The sequence below is a fragment of the Candoia aspera genome, chromosome 3 (assembly GCF_035149785.1).
Source record: "Candoia aspera isolate rCanAsp1 chromosome 3, rCanAsp1.hap2, whole genome shotgun sequence".
Taxonomy (NCBI): Eukaryota; Metazoa; Chordata; class Lepidosauria; order Squamata; family Boidae; genus Candoia; species Candoia aspera.
In genome coordinates, this window is record NC_086155.1 from 76,354,658 (window position 1) to 76,375,575 (window position 20,918).

At 37.8% G+C, this 20,918-nt stretch overlaps 1 protein-coding gene across 1 annotated transcript in view; it reads right to left on the reverse strand.

Annotated features, from left to right (window-relative positions):
* Positions 1-1,076: 1,076 nt before the first annotated feature.
* ADGRL4 (adhesion G protein-coupled receptor L4) overlaps positions 1,077-20,918 on the reverse strand; it is a 103,284-nt gene continuing 83,442 nt past the window's right edge. Inside the window, exons 14-16 of the mRNA XM_063298171.1 lie at positions 8,038-8,129; positions 5,994-6,162; positions 1,077-3,075 (exon numbers count right to left, since the gene is read on the reverse strand). Coding sequence (XP_063154241.1) covers positions 3,013-3,075; positions 5,994-6,162; positions 8,038-8,129 — 324 coding nt within the window. The 3' untranslated portion in view covers positions 1,077-3,012. The remainder of the gene's footprint in view (positions 3,076-5,993; positions 6,163-8,037; positions 8,130-20,918) is intronic.

Genomic DNA, 20,918 nt, shown 5'->3' on the forward strand with positions numbered 1-20,918 from the left:
AATAGTAACTGATGAGGAATGAGGAACTAAAGTGGCAGGAACAATCAGTCATTTCTATCCCTTTCTGTATAGAATAGCTGTTGATGGTGACATGAATACTGGATCACCAACAGAAAAAAGGTATAATAGTCCTGCTGCTTTCCTGTCTGCTTTATACTGAACCAAATCTTAACAGAGTTTATGTGCTACATGGATACAGGTTTGACACAGAAGTTGCTCTTTTTAGACCTTCTTCCATAGGCTGATAAACCCTCCGGAACTCTGATTGCCCACGTAATTGCAAGGAAGGAATCTCTTTTTCAGTGACTATGAAACCTTATTATCTGAATAGATTTTAGCCTTCTGTCAAGTTGCCTGATTAGCTACTTGCATAAAAATAATAGCACTTTTCTAATAAAGAAAGGGTTCTGTGATGGCAGACCTCCTGGTTCTTGAGGTGGGTTGGGTTGATGAAGGAGCATGTGTGAATAATGGACTGAAAATAAAATATAATCCCCAGAGCTGATATACGGGGGAATTGAGGGCAAGACAGCAAATAATTGATTTGCTGCATTGTGTTCAGAGCATTTTTAAAGTAAAGTAATAATAACTTGTCAATGATACTACATTACAGATATAATCGTTTGGTTGCAAGGTGACTTGAATGATATATAAATAGCCACAATTAGAAGTTGCCATTCAGTAGGAAATTGAAGAATTAGAGAAAGAAACACAAATGCTAGGGCTAAAAGAAGAAGAAGAAAAAAAAAAAAAGAACGAAGTCTTTCCATAAAGAAAAAATATCAAGGGTTTATATAGAAGGGTTTTCCTTTGCTTGCAGTTTTGGGCTTTTCTAGTCCACTTCTCAACCAATAAGAAATGGACTAGAAAAAATTGCGAATGATCTCTGTGGCATTTGTTTCTTCCCATCAGGTAATGGTTGTAGGGGACCTATTTGCAGCGCTGTTGTTGCTACTTGAAATGGCCAGTGTTTTACTGATGGTGTCCCCCAGCCCTCCCTGCTACCCCTGATTTGAGAGTCTGAAATTACAGGATAGAATGGTGAAGAGGGTAAAATTACTATGACAACACTCAAGTTCTTGTTAACATAGATTTGATTTATTATTATATAGATGCTCTGGCATTTGGAAAACAGCGACATTCTCCTTGATATTTTTAATTTAAAGGATTTATTTAATCCAATAAGCAGATTTACACTTACATCTAAGCATTAAGGTTCAGCTCTCATTTATTCGGTTCTCTAAATTTGTTTCTTACTGTAGCCTCCTGGAGAAATTCTGCATTTCTGGAAAACCTCTTATTTGTAGATTTCAAATGAGTTTATACACTGAAATTAGTCTTCTGATGATCATACTGGCTTGAAGAGTTCTTTCTGGGAGCATATTTGTTATATACAATGCAGTTTTCACATATACATGCAACATACACACAACCGCAGTTAGGAGGAGGCACATCTGTAACTACATATGGTATGGTCTGATGGACATTCGGGTTGGGCACCATGTCCTGGAATGGCCAGTTTAAAGACCATTAGCATATGCTTTAAAGGTCATCTGGGCTGGGAAGGTCAAATGCTTGTTTTGGGCAATCTCAAATTAGCCTTGCGTGAAAAGATTCCAGCCAGCCTTAACGTTGTTTGAGGCTACCAACATTACTTTGGCAAAGGAATCTGGATGCTTTCTTCACCTCAGCAAAACAAATCACATTGCCTCCATAACCCAAGTCAATTCATTAAAGCAAATTTAAGTCAGTTCACACAGGCCTACTTTTCTTCTTGCCAGACCTAGTTAGATGGCAATGGTCCAGTTCTTAAAATGTTGACTTAGATCTTACTTTGGAGTTTTGGTGGTTGTTTCCCACCTAATGTCATTACCAGTTTCACCACAATAGCTGTGACTGCAGTGTTGGATGTGGGGCGGTACATCAATATCATGAGTTCTTGCGTGTGTGTGCGTGTGCGTGCGCATGCAACTGGGTGAAGCTTTCAAAGTGGCCATGCTGCGCATTCTGCAGGACCTGGCTTCATTACCAGTTTAAGAAGAGGTACTTTGTCACATCAGTATGCTTTGCACAGTTCTTTCAACTATGTTCCACACTCGTGTTATACAGAACATTGCCCTAATGCATATTTTAATGCAGTTTCTTCAGAAGAAAAGCCTTTTTTTAAAATGCCCATCTCTCTCCAACTATAAGGAGTTTCACCCCTTTTCTTTGTTGTATAGATATGTTGTTTTGAATAAAAAGTTTGAGGTGGGAAAAATGAATATTTTTGCTGTGTATCCCTGTTGTCCATGTCATGACAGAAACCCATATTGGCAGATCATTTACTTTAAAAGAACTGTGTGGCAGATTTCCTTTATATCCTTAGCCCTGTACTGATAGGCACATAGAGTCTTTCCCATCCCATGGGGCCAATGAATGATTAGTATGCACCACCACTGGACAGGGCAGGATTAGCTAATAGAAGTCTGCAAAGACTTCCATCTAAACTTTCAGCTAGCAAGAGAACTAAAGAACTTCACACATTGCTATTTTCTTAACCTAGCTCCTTTAAAGGGGGAACATGATATTTTGATAAATGTAAACTCTTTTTATTAACCCTCTAATGGGCTTTACTTTCTTTAAACAGGAATAAGTGAAATTATTTCATGCCCAAGTCATCAGGTATGAAATGAAGAGCAAATCTGCTCCCAAAAACAGCTTTGCATCTTGGATTTACTTTACCCCCTTTCAAGCTTTAGCTGTTTGCCCTGAAGAGTCCTGGGCTCCTTTAGAAGACTTATTTGTTACACAATAAACCAGTCTGTCTTGTACAGATATGCAGTTTTGTACACAATATAGTGTGCCTGAGTGCACATTAAGTACAAAATCTATACCGGAGAGAAAATAATTGATTTAAGAGAGATGACAGCTCAGTAGCTCATTTCATACTTTCACAATATAGCAATTTTTCGAAAGCCTCTTGTTTTCTGCTTTCTTCCACAGTGCTGCTCATCTTGGCTTTCCATCAATTTACCTTAAGCATCTAAAACAGCAAGGGACATTTCTGAACAACCTGGAGTATTCATCCTGGATCTGAAATGAAAAGATGGAATGAGCACCTTGGCTTACTAACAGGTAAATATATATGCTTTAAATGTCTTCCACTGAGTGTGGCTTATTCTGTTAGAAGGGCGTTGGATAATTTGGCCCTGCAGAGAATTAGGAAAGATGCTGATGAGGTTTTGACAATGCAAGTTATAGGACATTACACGAAAGTTTCAGTCCAGAATCAGATGACTTTTGTCAGTAAACCTCTTTAATTATTTCATAGGATTACTGCTGTATAATCTGAAACGCCTTCTGAAATCCCAGACCTGTGTTATATAAATCAGATTTCAAGGTCTTAATACCTGACTGTGAATTATGCATCTGCATGAATTATTTTATTCAAGCAGGACGGCAACTCACTTTTTAGTATGGGGCACTGAAATTAATCAGATTCCAATGTTACTATAATGCATTTAATGTTTGCGTTTCCAACTCTCTCTACTTCAGATTATCTGGTTCTTTAGAACCTATTCAAATCTGGATCAGGAATTTATGGCCTGCATGATACTGCTGTGGAAAACAGCCATTTATTTATTTATCAACTTTCCAACTGATTTCTGGGCAGACTGTTGTTTGCAAGAAATTACTAGTCAATTGATCCCAAACATGTTGTGAGTTTCTCCATATATGTTCTACATTCCTGGTAATTCCTGGTGATTTTTTTTCCAAATTATCAATTTGGAAATGTAATTTTAAAGCCCTGTTTAATACTTTTTCGAATATGAAATAGCAATGTATGATTCCTTCTTTCTTAATCTGCCCCCCTCTGTGTTTGTGCAAACAAATAAAAATCAACCTGCCCCATCAATCTATCCATCAGTCAATTAATCAATGTGGTCTTTTCTACTGTGTGACCTGCCCCAATATTTCTATGAAACAGGGGTGGACAGCTAGTCCTCTATCCCTAGAACAAGTCCAGAGAACAGGTATTGTTTTGACAAGGGACTAGAAACACAGGGCTTTTCTACAAAGCCTCCTGACAGAGGCAGGCAGTTGCCTTGATAACTATTTCATTAACATATAAATAGATAAGGCTGTCTTCCAAAAACTTTTAACCACCACTGCAAAGGCACCCTACAGACTTTTCTGTTCCAGTTTTAATATGTGGTTTCTACCTTCTGTTAACAGAATCCTTGATGTTTGGACCAACTGCAATGTTGAGGTAAGATCTGAGGTAATATGTGTTCTGTAATGCTCTCAACTGTCAAGGGAAGGGAAGTGGGGATGAAGTGATTAGACTCCACCCCCTCATGGGAAAGCTACTTACCTAGCCTCTGGAAGACCACTGGACAGTCATCAAGAATGCCTTACCTGGATTAGTCATGCAGGTAGGGGGAGAAGGTGACAGCTAAAGAGATGTTCCAACCCCATTTCCCTTTTTTTGTGGGGCGTACAGGGAAAGAAATAGGAAAGGAGTTCTTTAGTGCCAGTTCTCAGATCCTCCCAGATGGAAGCTATGGGGTTGCAGAACTGGCAGCATCAGACCTGCTGTCTTATTCTCTTCCTACTTCTCTTGCCATGGCTGGCAAGAAAAATGGTGGGAGAAACAGCTCTTTTGGTACCACTTTTCTAATCCTAGGAAGTAATCCCTGTACAGGATTAGAAAATTGACAGCAGAAGACATGGTCACACTTCTCCCTGCTTGTCTTGCTATGGTGGAACAGGAGAAGAAGAGAGGCACACAGGCAAGAGGGGAAATAGCTGCTCTGATGCCAATTAACTAATTCCCTGAATGATCACTTAATGACAGGAGAAAACCTATGGATTTTCTGTTGCCAGTAATTGTCACCAAAAGAGGCTTTCCTCAGCCTAACTTTTTCCTTCTCCTCCATTTTTCTTGTGCCAAGACAGAAAAGAGACTGCCCAATTTAAGCCAGGATACTGTCCTACCAGCTCACCAACTGTGGGCTGCAGCTTGCCAGTTGCAGTCTGGATGTGCACAAATTTTTCCAAGGAGAGCTTGAGGTAACTGGGTATGTTTAACCTTGTGAAAAGATGATTGAGTGGATATTCTAGCGCTCTTCAAGCATCTGAAGAGACATCAAAATATGTGCTCTATCACTGCAGAGTGCAAACTATGAATAAGGTGCGGGGCTAGAAACCAGGGGACTGAGAGTTCTAGTCCTGCCTTAGGCATGAAAGCCAGCTGGGTGACCTTGGGCTAGTCTCTGCCTTTCAGCCCAACTCATCTCACAGGGTTGTTGTTGTGGGGAAAAGAGGAGGAGGAACATTAGGTATGTTCACCGCCATGAGTTATTTATAAAAAAAATAAAGACAGGATTAAAGTAATAAAATAAAATAGGGTCTTTAGTGGATGAATTTTGTGTTGAATGTTAGACAAAACTTCTTAAAGGGAAGAGCAGTTGGATAATCGAACAGTTACTTATGAATATGACAGGATAGATGTTTCTTTGGGATATTTTAATTTAGATTACTGCACTCAGCAGATCATCCTGCAATAGATGTTGAAGAACATATAAATGGTGAAATATATTAAACATAATTACCAGTATAGGTCTTATTCTATGGGTGGTAGAACAGTGCAGTGCAAACATAAGAGAAGCTTTGTTTAATAGTTTTGGTCTGCAGTTTTAGTGCCAATCCCAGTCCTTGGAAAATGCATGTAGTAGTTTCAGAGAAGGTACTTTAACTAAGACTGTGGCTTGGGTGACAAATTTCCCAGCTGAACTTTCCAAGGGCCGATATTATTCAAGTTCCCCTAAAACAGCTCTGGCTTTCAGGTAGCTGCTATTTGCATAAGAAGAATAAGAAGGAAGGAAGGAAGGAAGGAAGGAAGGAAGGAAGGGAGGGAGGGAGGGAGGGAGGGAGGGAATATTTTAAGGATAATTTTCTATAAATGCACATCATGACCTATTTATATATATATTAAAAAAAACCCTTACTTTTCGGGACAACACACAAAGAAATATAAAGATGAACAGTCCTTGAAATGCATTGAAAATTGTGAAGAGATATGCTGTAACTGCTGATCCCTGGATGACATGGAGCACGCCAAAAATCCAGGTAACACCAAGGAGAAAAAGGAGAGAAAGTGCTCCTCGTGCACAGGATCTAGGGAGAAGAGAAAGAAGAGATGTTAGCTTTCTCTCTCTTTCTCATTTGTCACTGAAAAACCCTTGCACTCTGCCTTGTGGTTACATGGTTGGTACTTCAGGGTGTGCTGCAGTGCTGCTCCTCGAATAAAGTTCCTCTTTCGCTTTCTGAGCAGATCACTGATGAAAGTGGAAATGCTGATGGCTTTTAAACACTGGCTGTCTTAATCTTCAAATCTGTTTTCTCTAGTGTGCTGCAGAGCCATATGATTTGATTTTAAATGTACTGTTGGTGCAATCCCCCAAGGTAAAACATATGTCTGTTATAAAGTATACCCCCTAAGAAACCTTGGGGAAAAGAAATGTATAGTATGCTCCGAGGTCAGCACATGTGCCTGGCATCAAAGGGAACTTCTGGCTGTTTCTCGGTTTCAGCCTCAGAGATAGTGCTAGCTGTTCAAAAAACAGACTTTCTCCTTATATTGAAAAGATTTTGCTTTCACAATGCAAAGGAACTTTACATTGTTGCAGGGTCAGGATGCTGACTCCCAAACAGCATACAAATCTGTTCCCTGAGATTGTTGCTCCCCTCTCATGTTAACACATTGTAATATATGCTTTTCCGGCTTTGCTCATGGGCTCTGACAAATTACACCATGTGCTCTTGCAAATGGACTCAGTCATTAGTTTTTGCTTTCATTTGCAGCCCAGTGGATTGGAACTTCCTTTGCACAAGAAAGTTGCTTCTCTCTCTCTCTCTCTCTCTCTCTCTCTCTCACACACACACACACACACAACCCCCGACCCCCACCATCTCTTTTTTCGTGTTGCTTCCTTAGACATGTATAACCATTTGACTCCATTAGACTCAGCACACCAAGAGAGCTGATCGGGTAGAGAATGGGAGAAAAGTGATCAATCAAAGAACTGCTAAATCCTAACTATAAATCTAGTGCAATGACTTGAAACAACAGGAGTGTTTCCAAGCAACAAAAACAGTAAGTTGTTTTCAATGGTCCCTATAGCACATTCCAGCTTTTCTAGCACAAATGCTTTTCAAGGTCTCTATAAATCAGTTTTAAAGAAAACAGATTGATGGAAAAATCATAGCAGCCTATGAAATAAAATTGGTAAAAAAGAAGAATAACAATAAAAAAAATCCTGTTGAAGGAGAAAAAAATGGAACACCTATTTCTATCAACTCTCTGGAAATAGAGTGAAACATCAAAAAGGCCCACTGAGAGTTCAGAATTGGAGAGTTAAACATATGTTTGGCTCCCCTTACTAAAAGATCTGATATCTGGATTCTTATGCAATGTGTCTGGCAGTAAAGCCCATTGCCCTGAATATGGCTTACAAGAGAAAGATGGTCATATTAGCCAGACTGAATCTCAAGTTTGGTTTCTTTCCAACATACAACATTTGTTATAAAAAATCCCAAAGCTTTAATTCTATTTGAAGGATGGTGCTGAGGAACCATCTTGCCAGCCAACAGCTGCAGAATCAGAATTCTAAAAGCAACCTATCAGTGCCCTCATTTGAGAATCTTAATATACTTTGAAAACATTGATACAAGAAAAAATAATGTTTTTTCAAATGTCTTGGTGTTTTATGATGTTGGGAGATTTTTTTTTGCTCCACCATGACTTTGCTCCCAAGAGATCCTCATAAAATGTAAAATATCAAAGTTCTTTATAGCAGCAGCTATAGAAACAAAACAATGTGTAGAATTTAGGCATTTGTCAGCAAGATAAATGCTTTAATGCAATATAATGAGGATTCCTTTCTTATGCTAACAAACTGAAAATTCTTCAAGAGTTGTAGTTAAGACTAACATTGCAAGGTAACTGTTTAAAACATACTGCCAAAGTGTTCTATCGAAGCTGAATCTTACCTTATATTTTCATAGCAGCTAACTTCTGGCTTTAGCATGGCTGTTTGACGAAAGACTTTATAGATAATTACTCCAAATGCCATCCAATTAACCTTGAAAAATATAGATTTGACTTTTTAGTTTAGAAAAAATGCATACTAGAAAGATGCACTAAGTTGTTTTCAGTGGTCCCTACAGCACATGCCAGCTTTTCTAGTACAAGTTTATACTAATTTCATATAAAAACCAAATAAATAAATCTTTTTTTTTTGGGTTCTCGAGGAAGAAAAACCACTTTATTAAGCAACACTAAGTACTGCACTTGTCTAAATCAAACAGGATTATAACCCTTTTTTTAATCTCGGCTTTATTCGTTTCCTTAAGATTAAAAATAAGAAAAGGAAAAATACAAAACTGATTAGTGCAATTCAAACAAATTGTATTTATAATTAACTAAATATAACCAAGAAAGCAAATTGCATGAATATAAGGAAGGAGGAAAAAATCAGAGTAAAATTGGAAAAAAAATGAAAAAAGAGAAAAAGAAAAAGATAATATTTTGTCTACTTTTGTATAGTACAAACACAGTACTTACATCTTTAAACATATTATTAAACTTTTTTATTTAAAATTTATCATTCAGTCCTTATTGGAATTAGGATCAACATTTAATTTCTCACATGATAATGTCCAAATATGTATAACCACCGTAAGTGCTGGAAATATCACAATATTTCTGTTGTAATTGGGACAAAGTTCTTGCCAAAATTTCAAGGGAGCCAAGTAATAACACTCTAACTGGGTCCCTAAGAGCACTTATTCAATATTATTTTTATTCTAATACATTACATTACATTACTGACATCAGCAAATAAGTCAAGTGATATAGTTTAAAATCAGGAAAATTGAAACTGCTATTACCAAATAGGATGGTAATTCAGTGTGTTTTCCAAAGCCATCTGCAAATGTTTAGTAAATGAATTGATAAAGTTATTTGGAGATCAGAAATGTATCCTAAGTTTAGCTATAGTAAAGGTAAAGGTTTCCCTTGACGTAAAGTCCAGTCGTGTCCGACTCTAGGGGGCGGTGCTCATCTCCGTTTCAAAGCCTTGGAGCCGGCGTTGTCATAGACACTTCCGGGTCATGTGGCCAGCATGACTCACGGAACGCCGTTACCTTCCCGCCGAAGCGGTACCAATTAATCTACTCACATTTGCATGTTTTCGAACTGCTTGGTGTGCAGAAGCTGGGACAAGCAACGGGAGCTCACCCCGCCGCGCGGTTTCGAACCGCCGACCTTCCGATCGACAGCTCAGCGGTTTAACCCGCAGCGCCACCGCGTCCCTTTAAAGTTTAGCTATACAATGTATATATTTATCAAGGGTTTTAATCTAAAGCATATTAGATAAAGATCAACCTAAAATATTTTGCATTCCCCTTATTGCCTGAAAAAAACATTAATAACAGTATGTGTTTATTGAAGACTTTGAGTATAAAATATAGAAGTATTTATGAGGGTTAGATATTACAATAAGTTTATGGTAAAGGTTCTACATCTATCAGGCGTTTGCATACAATCTGGTTTTAATTCTGGGAAATCCTATGGAAGGAATAGATATATTCCATAATATGTATATATTCCATAATATATATAGCAGCCCGGGAGGTGACATGTGGTTGGGTCCAAGAGATGGTTAATGCATCTTTGAGGGAGGGAGTGGTCCTGGTTGCCTTTAAAGAGGCACTGGTATACCAAAAAGCCATCGCTGGACCCTACTGTCCTGGACAACTTTGGTCCAGTCTCCCACCTCCCCTTTTTGGGGAAGGTGGTTGAGAAAGTGGTGGTGTTACCACTTCAGAGGATTCTGGATGAAACAGATTATCTAGACCCCTTTCAGTCAGGTTTCAGGCTGGGATATGGGACAGAGACTGCATTGGTTGTGCTTATGGATGATTTCTGGCAGGAGTGGGATGGAGGCAGTGCATCCATCCTCAGTCTCCTTGATCTCTCAGCAGCTTTCGATACCATTGACCATGGTATTCTTCTGGGACAACTCAGGGAGTTGGGGGTGGGTGGCGTGGTTCTGCGCTGGTTCACCTCCTTCCTCCGGGGCTGGTCCCAGTCGGTGGTGATAGGAGATGAGAGATCCGACCCTCGACCCCTGCTTTGTGGGGTGCCATAGGGTTCGGTTCTCTCCCCTCTCCTATTTAACATCTACATGAAACCGCTGGGTGAGGTCATCCGTCACCACAGGATGAGGTACCATCAGTATGCTGATGATACTCAGATACATATCTCCATCCTGGGTGAAGTAAGTGATGCGGTCAATGCCCTTTCTCAGTGCCTGGAGACTGTGGGGCCCTGGATGGGGAGCAACAGGCTTCAGCTGAACCCTGGTAAGATGGAGTGACTGTGGATTGATGGCTCCTCGGTATCCGGGAAGTTGTCATCTTTAGTTCTGGATGGGGTTGCACTGCCTCATTCAGAACCCATGTGTAACTTGGGGGTCCTCCTGGACTCATGACTCCTGCTCAAAGAGCAGGTGGCAGTCGTGGCTAGGAGGGCCTTTGCACAACTTCAGGTTGTGCGCCAGTTATGCCCTTTCCTGGATCGAGATGCCCTCTGGACAGTCACTCATGCCCTGGTCATCTCCCATATAGACTACTGCAATGCGCTCTACATGGGGCTACCCTTGAAGAGTATCTGGAAGCTTCAGTTGGTCCAAAATGCAGCTGCGCGAACAGTGATGAGTGCTCCAAGATCAGCACATGTAACACCTCTACTGCGTGAGCTGCATTGGGTTCCAGTTTGCTTCCGGGTCCAACTCAAGGTGTTGGTTCTCACCTTTAAAGCCCTACATGGCATGGGGCCAGGTTACCTGAGGAACAGTCTCATCGCTATAACATCAACCCGTCCCACCCGATCATGCAGAAAGGGCATGTTGCGGACCCTGTCTGTAAGAGAATTTCATCTGGCGGGGTCCAGGAGGCGGGCCTTCTCTGCAGTGGTGCCCGCCCTGTGGACCATTCTACCCCCCGAGGTGAGACAGGCCCCTTCGCTCCTGACCTTCCGGAGGGGCTTGAAGACCTGGTTTTGCCACCTCACCTGGGATGGGAAGGGCAATAACTCTTCCTGGGGGTGGCTGGTGATGTAGAGTTCTCCCAACAGAATGGAAATCTCCCACTTGGATTTTATATTTATATTTTTATTATTTTAATATTGGTGATTTTATGATGTTAGGTTTTAAGGTGAATTTTACTGTAAATCGCCCAGAGTTCCCCTTTTAGGGGGAGATGGGCAGTGATAGAAATGTGAATAATAAATAAATATTAATGGAAAAGTTGAAGGAATTTTGTGCATTAGCTGGATTCAAAATTAATAAGGAGTTTTTAAAATTAATAAGGAGAAAGCAAAGATGTTAACAAAAAATATGAGGATGGAAGATCAAAAGGAATTAATTGAAAAAAACTGTTTTCAGATTAAAAAAAAGTAAAATATTTGGGCATTGTTATTACTAATATGAACTGTATGTTATTTCAAAATAACTATATCAAGATATGGAATGAAATTAAGAAGGGGTTACTAAAATGGGAAAAGTTACCAATATCATTGTTTGGAAGAATTTCTCTGGTGAAAATGAGTGTACTACCTAGAATTATGTTTTTATTTCAAACAACAACTGTTTTGAAAAATGATGCATCTTTTAAGCAATGGCAAAAAGATGAATCTAGATTAATATGGCAGGGGAAGAAACCAAAGGTTAAATATACAATTTTTCAAGTTGCAAAGGAAAAAGGATAACTAGGATTGCCAAATTGCAAATTGTATTTTGCAGCCTGCTGTTTAGTTTGGATGAAAGGGTGGGTGTTGCTGAGAAACAAGAGAATGTTACAATCAGAAGAACATAACCTGAGGTTTGGTTGGCATGGCTTTTTATGGTACAATAAAGTTAAAGTTAATATAGATTTCAAAAATCATTATGTAAGAATTGCCACATTAAGAATATGGAATAAATACAAGCCCAGGTTGTTCCTGAAAATACCTTTATTGGTCTCAGCACAAGAACAATTTTACAGAAAAGAAACAGGAGCAAAGAATTAACATATTAAGATTTATTAGTACAGGAATATGGAGAACTTAAGATGAAATCAAGGAAAAAAAACTGGCTGCAGAGGAATTTAGTTTTCAATGGTTTTCATATGCACAATTAAGATAAAGATTTAGTATAGATTAAAAGGTACAGTATACAAGCAGTTTTGTGGAAAGCTAGCATATTTTTTTCAAACAAACTAGAATATGTATACATACAAGAAACATCTGCCCAGCATACTTAACTAAAAAGATAAAATGACTCAGATAAATGGGAACAGTTAGAATTACAGATGGACCAATCATTTCATGATTGTAGCACATTCATATGTATTACTCTTTCATTTCATATGTCTACATTAATTTGCAATCTATTTTTAAAATAATTTTAACATGTCAGAATGAAGAACTTTGTCTTTACTGCTTTTAAATATAATTTTGTTGGTTTCAGATTATTTTTTAACCTATCAAGACTGCTTTGAATATTTCTGTCTTCTATAATATTAGCTATCCCAATCAATGTTATTTCATTTTCAAATTTGACAAATATTTCCTCCATTATTTTGTCCAAATTACTAATGAAAATATTGAAGAACACAGAATTTCCTTGTCACATCACACCTGATATCTCTCTCTAGTTGATGAACACTCTTGGAGTATGATATTCAAGTCAGCTATCCACTCAATTGTAATGGTATCCAGTTCACACTTAATTATCTTGCTAATCAGCATGTTATGATGTACTTTGTCAAATGCATCACAGAAATCAAGTTATACTATGTTTACAGCATTCCCACAATCAACTGAGAAAATCACTTGTTAAAAAAATAAGATTATTTTGGTAATAACTATTCTTGATAATTTCATGCCTCTGGTGAACCAATCATCTTTACTATGGAAATTAATCATACTTGGTATGTCTGACTGGACTCTGTGTCATAGATGGAGCCATAAATGAGTCTTGCAAGGAAAGTTTCTGTAAACCAGCATAGATTTGGAAAATTGCATACAAAATCACTTTTAGGAAAAACTGACTGCTAAAAGACCTTTGTAACAGTAGGTACATGAAAAAATATGTCTTATTGGTTTCTATATAAATTATGTAGGAAAAATATCTAACATTGCAAAAGGTGTACAATCATCACAAAAGTTGTACAAACGGTTCACAAGAACTGAAAAACTGGGGATTTTTAAAAAATGAATTGCTGGGAAATTCTATGGAATAGAATATTATACAAATACTTATGGCATTAAAATGGACTGGAGTTGCAGTCATGCCTACATTTGCACCTAACAATTAATTAGTATTTCATGCTCTGTTCTTATTTGGCTATTTTGTGGAAAGTGGGAGGCAGGTCAGGGAGGCCCCTAAGGAACTTATCAGTGCTGTTGGATGTACTGTAATCTAGGTTTCTCCATCCTCATTTTAAATATTACTTCAACTCACCAAATAGAACTTTTTTTCCCCAGTTCTTTCATCACTCCTGTTCTCTACAAATGTGACTGAGGAGGGGGTACATAGTTTATGCCTTTCTCACCCACACTGAGCTTTCTTCTTATCAGCCAAGCTTTAATGCCATATAAACTCCCTTATAACTAAGGACTTAACTAGGAATTATATTTTATTTTCAATATTTCTCTCTTTTGCCTTTCAGATTCCTACATAAATTGAGTGCTGTTCATGGAATGGGTGCTTTTAATCCCCATTAACAGAACAGAAGTATAATTTTAATTAATTCTCTACAACAACTTCCACCTTTGCTTCTGAAATTTAGTTCTGAACTTGGAAATCCTCCAGAATAGTATGGTGGCAGGAGGAAGTAGAAAGTAAGACAAATCAGTCTTCCCTGAAGAAGAGCTTTTAATGGATTGACACTCCTTTATTCATAGAAAAGTTCTTCTATTACTGTTTTTATAGCAGTTCTCCTTTTACATATCTAGTCTTCAGTGGATCAACAGTAATCAATTTATCTTCCATTGTCCTAGTGGGCACATGTGTTCATGCTTCTTCCAGTTAGCTTACTTATTCCTTCTGTACACTTCTTCTTTTTTGGAAAATAACTTTCAATTACAGTCTTTCTTCAAAACCCAAACCCATTCCTTTCATAATAACTGATAACTTTTCAGAATTTGGGGTTCTGAAGTGCCTGCTTTAGTAACATCACACCTGTTTTAGTTTTGTGTTTATCTGTGGCCCCACTGGATCTTGTCTTTATTGCAAATTTTGCAGATGCTACAAAACCTGCAAAAACAAATCCAAGCATGTGTGAAATTTACAGGTGTCTTTGGGCAGTTACAAATACTTTAACTAACTGCTCTAAATAACCATTGCATATTCTTAGAAAGTTGGGTCATCCCACCTGTGTTTAATTTGTGGTTTTAGTGCATCTGTTGTAAACAGGTGGGAAATTGCAGTATTCTAGAGGGAGAAATAAAGTTGGAAATTACCCTTCTCTAAGTTTTAAATCTACCAAGTACTCTAAAAAACCAAGATGCTGCTGGCCAAAGGATTTTTTAAAAAAGAGAGAATGAAAGGTTTAAAAAACATAATGGCTATTAAAAATTAGCAGCCTGACTGCCCCCTTCCTCCCCACAAAAAGCAACTGTAAAGATTTTCTAAATACCAGAGAATGAGGGACAGTATATATAGAACAATCAGAGAATATATTCCACAGTCTGGAAATTTGGTCTAGTGGTTAAGGCACCAGACTAGAAACCAGGAGACTGTGAGTTCTAGTCCCGCCTTAGGCATGAAAGCCACTGGGTGACTTTGGGCCAGTCACTCTCTCTTAGCCCAATTCACCTCACAGGGGTGGTTGTGGGGAAAATAGGAGGAGGAAGGATTATTAGGTGTGTACCTGCAACTTAAAAGTAAAATCTAAACTGATCACAATGTACATTAGACCTGAAATGAGACTTTATATTTAGGTTCATCTTTTCATACTTAGGTAATTATGTATAGATCTCAGAATCAAAACCTTTTAATTCCTTTTTTTATTAAATAAAAAGGATTTATTCCCTTTTTTAAAGGAACATATTTGGGGGGGCAGGAGAGAAATATATGTCAACAATATAGGAAGAACAGAACTGAAGGGAGAGAAGATTGTTTCTTGCTAAATAATAAGATAAGGGAACAACAGCAAACTATTGATTAGTAACTGAATACATAAAGGGATAATATAAAGAAATAATAGTATAGTATACTAGTAGCATGCTCTTTATGGGATGTTTTATGCTAAAAGGGCATCTTGGTTTTGCTCTTCCTCTATATTCATTACTCTTTTCTGTTTTTTATTATTCCAAACTCTTCTATTATTTTATTTTAGTAAACTTTTTGTGATGATAAAGCATGACAATTAGTCCAATAAGACCTAATGGGTGTTCTTGAGGAAGGAATTAAAATGGAAAGCCAACTAACTCTTAGTTTCCAATTTGAATGAAGATTCCTAATGAAGATTAAGAAAAGTTTTCCAGGCTTGTATAGAAAAGGATAAATATTTAGCAGCCCACAGTACAAGAATTCTTTGCTAGAGTACAGTGGGAAAGGATGGGAAACATTTCATGAACAGAGAATGGACTGCATCTAGATTCTCAAATTGTTAAGAATCAGAATCCAGATGATTTCTACTTAAAATATCCAACCCAGTTATAATTATTATGGCCCCCAGAGAGAAGAAGGCCTGCTATGGGTTTGAATTTGTATTGGTTTATTAAACCTTTCAAACTTCTTCATCCCCATCCCCAAGACAAAGCCGTCCACAGCTAGTTTATATTCTTTGGGTTATTTGATTCAGCAGCTTTCAGTGTAAACACAAACAAAAAATAAAATAAAATATCTTTTAAACGAAAAGTTATTGAACACTACAGTATACAAAGAAATCCTCCAGTGTATTAACTCTGTAGTGCCTGTTTTCAGACAGAAAGAACATCAAGTATGAATCATTGTAATTCTAAGTCCCTCTGGAGAGAATCAGAAAGCCATATGATATCCTACTGTGTTAGATTTTGCATTAGGATCCATGACTGAGTTGTAAGACATCCAGACAGCTCCATATTGAGCTCACATCTGAGGAATACAAGTCATTTCATCTTCTATTGGCAGTTTGCTTAAACAGCTGGCTTTGAATGCATTTCTTGCCTTATGTTGGCATACAGAAAAAAGAACTGATTTTTGATTTGCCCAGCATAGTCTTTGTTGTGAAATTATTAAAAAAACAAAAAAAGGCCCAGAAGCATCTAGTCATTTTCTGAAGCCATTTTCCCTAGGTATTTTTAAAAATATATTTGATATATTTCATCAGCTCAGACTCAACAGGAAGACAGTTTTTCCTGCCTATTAATAAGGATGAAGGGGAGTTGTGTGGAGGTGTGTGCAGACAAGAAGTGGTAGAATGTCTTAGGTTGATGGGAAGACATAATTGCATCCTGCGTCAGTAAGTGAGATAAAGGGTAGAACTAGGACAGTAAAGTTCCTAAGTGACAAAGAAGTTTGAAAGAAGAGAAATGAACAATGGGTTAAATAAAATATATGACCCTTAGAAAAGATAGAATGTTGCATTAAAGGAGGAATTTACTAAAGTTATCTTCTTTTCCGTTTGTGTCTCTGCTTTGTTTCCCCCTTCAGTACACTGATTATTCATATCAGATTCTGCTTTAATCTGCCCACTGACCTTAGGATGGTCTATAGATAAATAAAATTTAAGTAATAATTGCACATTAAATGAGAAATAAAGTAATAACTGAGCACCTGGTAGAAGGGATGAAATTTCTGCTTTTCAGTATTAAAACTGAGAACACATTTGTACTATCAGAATCTCTCATCCCCCACCCCCAACATTATTCTAGCCCACAGAAATAGCTCATCATTCTCATGCAGTCATTCCAAGAACTCATGCTGAGATAGCCAGTATTTTTTCCACTTTATCAGTGAGGGAGGGTAAAAGTTGGCCACCAGCAAGTGCATGGATCCCAATCCTTCTCTTGTTGTATTGCTGTTCACAATAGGGATTAAAAAAAAAAAAGATAGCCATGGCTTGCTAAGTCACTTTCAAAACGCAGTGCAACAGATACAGCAGGCTTATCAGGGGTGGAAAAGGAGAAAATTCCTGCTCTCAAACTCTGTACAGCATTTTGAATAGCAGAACAGAAGAAAAGGCAATTGTATATTCACACTTTTGCAACCACCAAGATGTTGCTGATGTACAGTAACATCCAGTGTCAGATCACTGCTGGACTCAAGAGGGCCATTTACAGAATGCCTCTTCTACAGGGATAATATAAAGACACCTAATTTTTATGGAAGGACCTTGTAGACGCTCTTGGTCATGATAATATCCTAACTCCCATCGAGGGCCGTGTTTTCCTCTACAAGAAATGCTTTGATCCAATATTAGATGAGGTCTTCCTAGTTTACCAGGGCTAAAAGGCTGGAGATAGCATTAGTCCACAATGTTGATTTTTGTCTCTTTTTAGGAAAAAAAATACATCGTTTTTGGAACTCTCTGGAACTTTTCAAGGTTTACTCCAAAGGTTCATAAAACTCTCTTCCTCATGGTATTTAGAAGATTACTGAAGGCAGTTTTATTTCAACCATGCCTTCAACCTTAATTAAATGTTATTAACATCCATCTTGGGGAGGTAATTTGATGAATTATGTTTTATTATGATTATTATTTTTAATAATTTTAATGTGTTTTAACTTACTCTGAAGCTTTTGATTTGGTTGGGCTATAAAAACTAAAATTAATAAGAAAAGAGAGAGACACTAAAAAATAGAAAGGAGAAAGGAATAGTTAATCTTTTCCATGCTGTCCATTTGACATCCTTTTCCCACATTGCTCCTGCATGTACACTTCTCCATAGAAAGTAATAAATTATATATGCCATATATTTTTGTTTAAATATTGTAAGGAGAAAAAAGGATTTCTTGACTAAAAAAGAAGTTTTCATTCTCAAAAATCATCATAATAATATATCATGCTGTAATACATGCATTCTTTTACATAATGCCTTTAGGTAAGGAAGGAACACTTGCTTTGAATCTATCAGTTACATGTAATGAGTACGATTACCGCTAAATACAATTTAAGATTATTTTTGCTTGTGAATATCCTCTTAGAGTAAATATATTACTGTTTGATAATAATTCCAGCTTCAGTAATCAACTATAGTTTTTAGTCAACTACTAAGGGTTTTCAAATTTACAAAAACTGTTAATGCATATGATTCTGGAGAGGTGTTGCTCAGGGTCAGAGGGCACAGTTCACTCATATAAGATAAGTTGTCATGTGTTTCAAACTGGAGTTCTAGGTAGCAATTCTCAGATGTACCTGCTTAAATTTAGACAGGCACTGCCTTGCTGGTCACTACAAGCTGGGTTTACATGTTCACCCCAAAAATAGGCCTTCAAAATTAGGACTTGCAACCAGATATGTAGGTGTAGCCTTGCAACTTAGTTACACATGGAAGTACTGTTTAATTTATTTTAATGGTTTACTTTAATATGCATTATTAAAGCAAGTCTTAAGTCTTGCTGTTGCTGAGATGAAGTATGCAGATTTTCAACCGTACCCTATTTTTAAGGGTTGCAGGGATGGTAGAGAGCTGACAAGGGTGGCAAAGGCTGAGGTAAGAACCTCCATCACCCTTGCTATCCCATTTGCTGCCACAGCAAACTGGAAAGATGACACCCCCTGTCAATTTTGTAACTGGTGAGGAGCCCAGTGGGGGCTTGGAACACTGACACTTCAGCTGAAGTTGAGGCGGAATATGTGGAGATGGTCTGGGATAGGGGTCAGTCAGGATGCAAGTGTTCAGCCTGTTGCAACTGAACCTGGACACCAGACCTAACTTTAGTTGGCTAAGCAACTCTGGCTCCTAGGACAAGCTAGGAACATTTGCAAGTGGACCTGTTGCCCTTTTTGGGAACAAGACATTTATAGCTTATGGCCTGTCCAGGATTATTTAGGACATAAAAGCTTAAGAAATATGCTAAGAAATGTGTTTAGCAGAGCCAAGCAATAATGCATGCAAGCAAAAGCTTCTAGAGGACGTGGTAAACCTGAAACGTTGTACCTGGGTGAGCTGGAAAGCCCCAAAATGTTCTGCAGTATTATTGTACATTGCACCTGTCAGGACAGAAAGTTCCAAAGTGGTCTAACAACACTGGTTTGCTTGGAAAATGGTGATATAAATTTCTAGGCAATCGAGAAGCCATTAATCACCAAAGTAATGAGACCACCATTTAACCTAGTATAACCTAAAAGTTCATTATAATACTAAAAAACACGCCCAGGGGAGATTTTAGAAAAACATACAACATGCTAAAGATTATTATGGGATAACATGTAGTATGTAAGCCTTCTGCACAGGTGCAAGACAGACTAGCCAATGAGAGAATTTAATACCTTTGTTTCCTGCTGTAAAACCCTATATAAGTTGTTGTTTTGCCTGAGCTCGGGGCCTCTCTGCCTTCAAGAGATGTCCTCCTTTGTTACAGACTGTCGGAAATAAACAAGTAGCATTCTTGTGTCCTGTGTTATTGGGAATTGCACCGGACATAATCTAGCTAATCTCTAATTTGGGACCAACACTGGTGGCATAACAAAGAGAGGGCTGCCTGCTTCACTCTGCTGCAGTTTTAAGGCAGGTGCTGGTAACTGTGGCTGAAAATTTATGTTTATGATACTTTATGATTATTCTTGGTACAATGTATGCATATCTAAATAGTCCAAGTATTCACTTTTTAATTCTTCCATTCTTATCGTTTCTATAATGTGTCACAAAACAGCTTGTACCTGCCTTGTGGGAGGAGAATGGGAAGAAACTATCACAAAGAAAGGAATTATGCATTAGCAATACGTAAAATACAATTGCTTAAATCAGGTGCTAGCTAAATAATTCTTTAAACAGCATAATATAGGTGCAACTGAAGAAGTCAAGCAGTAACTATTCTGAACGTGAGCATATTCAAAGGGGAGTAGAGGAAAATGTGACTCCTCTCCCAATGTCCCCACTAATCAAAGAATATTGAAAGCTGTATGGTATGGAAGTGGAATGCATAAGGATGAGACTTTTATGATACTCTTTCTGTACAGAGAAGAGACAGCCTAGGAAAGAGAGAATTCTAAAGATTTTGACATACTACTTCTCAGTCTGTTCAGTGTTTTATATTCCAAACTTCAGAAATAAAGCTTCCAACTCATCCCTTTTCTACTAACCTAGACTCTCACTCAATAATTGATGAAACTATCTATATGCTGATGTTAAATTTCAGGAAAACAGAGAGAAGGGAAGTTATCTCCTGCTGCTTTTTAAAGTCAGATTCTTTCTTTCTCTTGTTTTCAAAAAATCTACTTAGATATGTTTCCTTAAAAATGTCTGATGTCCAGAATCACTATACAGACATCATTCTTCCCAGTGACCTTTATTATCAATGTTGGAAATAATAAGCTAGAATTCTGAAGTGCAGCCTGGCATGAACAGAGAAAGATTTTTGTCTTCTGGCTAATGGCTGGTAAAATGACGCTGCTTCAGGGCTGCTTCCATCAGGATAGAAGATGGTGAAATTGATAACTATGCAATGGTTTAACCAGTCAATAAAAATGTATGCCATATTAATTGCCTGAAATTGCACACAAGCTGTCAGTCAACAATGAAAAGTATGTCTGCTGTCTTATTTGTCTCATTATCATCTCCCAGATGGATACACCTGCCCAAATGCTTTAGCTATTTGTTCTAGTTTGACACAACTGGTAAATGTTTAAGAACAACAATGGGAAGAAATATTGATGGCAGCAGGGAGATAGAAAGC